Genomic DNA, 4,068 nt, shown 5'->3' on the forward strand with positions numbered 1-4,068 from the left:
ATGTCAGATGAAACGTAAATAAGTATGACTTCTCAAGCAAACTCTTTTTGTTATAAAAATATACTTATTTTTAAAATAATCTCCAGATTTTTTTTTAAGGTGAGGCATTTCACTATCACGCTAAAACAGAAAGGCTGTTTGTTTTTATAGAAAATATGAAACTCTGACTGACTGACAGACTGACTGGAGAAGACTAGCATGACTCCCGAACTTCTCTGGCCCACAGGAAGTTACATCAACATCACCTGTAGATCCTCCTTCTTTTTGCATATTCTATGATTTTTTTAAAGAGTGTTTTTAAAACTAGATATACACCTTATACAGGTCAACAAAAATAAGATGTTGCTCCTTGAAGTAAAACGTTGCAATGTCCAAGCAATTCCCCAAAAGTGTAAAAAAAAAATAATATATATCTTAAACTACACAAAGTCAAGATAAAAAAACACAACAGCGCAGATACATGACATACTGGCTTTCTTCATAAGCATATATAAAAAACAAAAAAAAACATTTTAACAAAGAAAAAACAGAAAAAATAGAAATATATAAATCTGTGTGACAAGTTAAAGCAAAGTCTTAAAGTAGAGAAGGCAACACACATGATTGAATAAAAAACAACATATGAACAAAAAACAGGAAGACACTGATGCTACAAATAAATTGGAAATATATGTACAAGACCCTGTTTTCCTTTAGTGTGTGTGAGTGTGTGTGTGTGTGTGTGTGAGTGTGTGTGTGTGTGTGTGTGTGTGTGTGTGTGTGTGTGTGTGTGTGTGTGTGTGTGTGTGAGTGTGTGTGTGTGTGTGTGTGTGTGTGTGTGTGTGTGAGTGTGTGAGTGTGTGAGTGTGTGTGTGAGTGTGTGTGTGTGTGTGTGTGTGTGTGTGTGTGTGTGTGTGTGTGTGTGTGTGTGTGTGTGTGTGTGTGTGTGTGTGTGTGTGTGTGTGTGTGTGTGTGTGTGTGTGTGTGTGTGTGTGTGTGTGTGTGTGTGTGTGTGTGTGTGTGTGTGTGAGAGTGTGTGTGTGTGTGTGTGTGTGTGTGTGTGTGTGTGTGTGTGTGTGTGTGTGTGTGTGTGTGTGTGTGCAAGTGCACAAGTGCCAAAGTGTGTGGGTTCTTTCATTTTGTATTCACGAGTTCATGTTGATCAAACTCTGTTGTCTCTTGATCAAACAGTTTGTTGTTGTCAGTCTGAATCTTTAATCCTCGGGTGAAGAACTTCTCCTCTGTGTACATGAGGGCCACGTTAAATCCAAACCTGACCCTGTCTTGCCTGTTGACAGGGGTCCATTCCAACCCAAACTCGTCACAATCTCTCAGCTATAGCTACAGTAGCCAATCAGAACTGGCTCATAGAAGCGTGACTACGCCACCAAACCGATCCAAAGTGATCCAACCCAAACCAGACCAGACCAAACCAGGCCAGACCAAACCGCTAGTATCGCATGGTTCTATCCTGTCCCGGTCACCAGATGACGCTGGAGATGCTGGTCTCCCTGGGCAACAGCGGCAGCATGGCGTGGTTAGTGTGCTCCTCCTCCAGACTGTGCTCGCGGCTCTTCCCCGCCGGCGGCCTCTGTCCGTTCAGCAGCGTCAGTGGGATGTTGCAGTAGGTGTGTTGGTTGCCTAGTGATGACAGCGGCGGAAGCGTGCCCCCCGGTGGCAGGTCGTACTCGTAGCTGCGGTAGTAGTGTTTCTGCCGCATGGTGGTGTGGTACGAGTTGTGGAAGGACGAGCGGAGCTCCGGGTGCGCCGTGGCCATGGCGGTGGAGGTGGCGGCTGCCATGGAGATGGCGGAGACTGTCTGGAGCTCGCCGAAGGGGCCCTGCTCGCTGACATCCAGCGCTGGCTCGTGGCTCAGCATTGGCTCGGTGCGGCGGAAGGGCATCTCATACTGCAGCTGCTTCCAGAACTTGGAGCTGAGCTTGTTGCTCTTGGGGCCATGCCACTTGATGACGGTGAGAGTCTTGATGGTGTGTTTGAGGGCCTCCACCTCTTGGTAGTTCATGATGCCACGCAGCTCGGCACACTCGATCAGAATCACCTTGATCTCCCCGGTGACCAGCATGTTGCGGAGGCGTGTCTCCAGCTCGAAGATGCTCCACCCCCGCCGCACCACATAGTTGGGCGTCATGACGATGATGAGGCGCTTGGATTGGTCCACACAGCGCGCCACGTCTTCGATGTAGGCTGGAGAGAGCGAGGGAGAGTGACAGAGAGAGATGGGAATAAAGGGAGAGGAAGAAACGAATGCACTCAAAACACAATCAATCTTCTTGAAAGGGGAAACTCCAAACAGCTTAGATTCTATACGGTAACATATTTACTATAACATGTTTTGAATTCAGGACATATTTGTTGTAACATGGTGGACAAGACACATATAACAGACCACTCATAATACACAGAGACAATGGATGGACAACTACAAGACATACAACACAGGACAGAGACAGCAGTCAGACAACAGTTTAGTGGTTAAACACACAGCCACAGTAACTACAGCTGTCCTTAGTCATATCAACTGTACCTATATTACTTTCTCATCTCTCTGAGGTTTTTTGGATCTGTGTGTGTCTGTGTGCAGTGGCATGTGTGTTTGTGTGTGCGTGTATGTGTTTGTGTGTGCATGTGTGCCTTGTGTTTGTGTGCTAGAGTGTGTATGTGTGTTCTGACTTCAAAGCTACGCTTTTGCTGTGTAAACTCTTAAAAACTGGATCCCCTAAGCTGCTCTTCTTGTCCAGGGAGGAAGTGCATCACAGTTGCTGACACAAGAGGAAGAGACTGAGGAAGTGTACCTCTAAGAAGTCTTGTGTCATCCTGGTAAAGCTCATTGGCCAGACCTAAACATAAACATGTCAACATTGAGACTCAGATCACAGGAGAACACACAGAGCACACAAACAGTAAAGAGGACTGTACATCCACTAGTATTTTGTTTTTCAGACTTCATTTCTCTTTCTCTAACACACACACACACACACACACACACACACACACACACACACACACACACACACACACACACACACACACACACACACACACACACACACACACACACACACACACACACACACACACACACACACACACACACACACAGGGGCTGGAACAATGTTTTAACAAGTTCTTGTAGAACTCTGATGATGGACTAGATTCTCAATTCATCCAGTACTGAGAGTGTTACATTTAACACTGGTCCAGTGTCTATACGGGTCCACACTTTTCAGTGTTAAATTCACACATGTAAAGCCTTATTTGCATATTTCCCAGAGTACCTTGCTGTTCGAGTGAATTGTAGAGTAGAGGTCTTCACGGGTCCAATAGACCTGAAGTTCCAAGACACGCCTGGGACCCGAGCAGTCCGGGTCCTAAATTCAGATTTTTGTCTCTGATCTTGTTTGGGTATGATATAATTGACACGGGTCTCGGGTATGTGCAATTAAAATGTATTTTCTGTCTGGTTCCGATTGGATCCGTCTTCTGTTAATTTAATGTGTGGGCTGATGAGAACTGCGTGAGCCTGTTATCTGTGTCAGCTAATTGCAACTCAATAAAACATATAGCTTACAGTATATGAAAACAATTCAAGTAACACAGAGGTGGTTTGGGGCAAAATACTGAAGGTTGTTCTATAGGTGGTAACTATGGATATATTATTTAGAGTGTATTTGTTGCCCAAACTACACAGATACATACACAAGACAAGTGACAATGACAAGCAGCTAGAGTGAAAGTACAATAATCACTAACATGTACAACAGGTGAATAGGAAACAAACCACACAGGACTGTTACTGATGACATACTGACAGGGTAAAGAACAAGCACAATAACCACAATAACTGTACAAGCCACACAATTAGTGGACCTATTATCAAGTAACCACACACATCACCCCCTCAGCCTCCCCACCCCCACACACCCCCTCAGCCTCCCCATCACCACACAGCCCCTCAGCCTCCCCACCCCCACACACCCCATCAGCCTCTCCACCCCCACACCCCCCAGCCTCCCCACCCCCACAGCCTCCCCACCCCCACACACCCTCCCTCAGCCTCCCCACCCCCAC

General features: G+C 45.9%; 1 protein-coding gene across 5 annotated transcripts in view; it reads right to left on the minus strand.

Annotated features, from left to right (window-relative positions):
* Nucleotides 1-1,044: 1,044 nt before the first annotated feature.
* LOC106582011 (interleukin-1 receptor accessory protein-like 1) overlaps nt 1,045-4,068 on the minus strand; it is a 309,914-nt gene continuing 306,890 nt past the window's right edge. For 3 of the 5 annotated variants that reach the window (XM_014164642.2, XM_014164641.2, XM_014164639.2), the window contains exons 11-12: nt 2,793-2,837; nt 1,045-2,184 (exon numbers count right to left, since the gene is read on the minus strand). In XM_014164642.2, coding sequence (XP_014020117.2) covers nt 1,460-2,184; nt 2,793-2,837 — 770 coding nt within the window. In that variant the 3' untranslated portion in view covers nt 1,045-1,459. The remainder of the gene's footprint in view (nt 2,185-2,792; nt 2,838-4,068) is intronic. The other 2 variants (XM_014164645.2, XM_014164644.2) reach the window with 1 other exon arrangement.

The sequence above is a fragment of the Salmo salar genome, chromosome ssa21 (genome assembly GCF_905237065.1).
Source record: "Salmo salar chromosome ssa21, Ssal_v3.1, whole genome shotgun sequence".
NCBI lineage: Eukaryota > Metazoa > Chordata > Actinopteri > Salmoniformes > Salmonidae > Salmo > Salmo salar.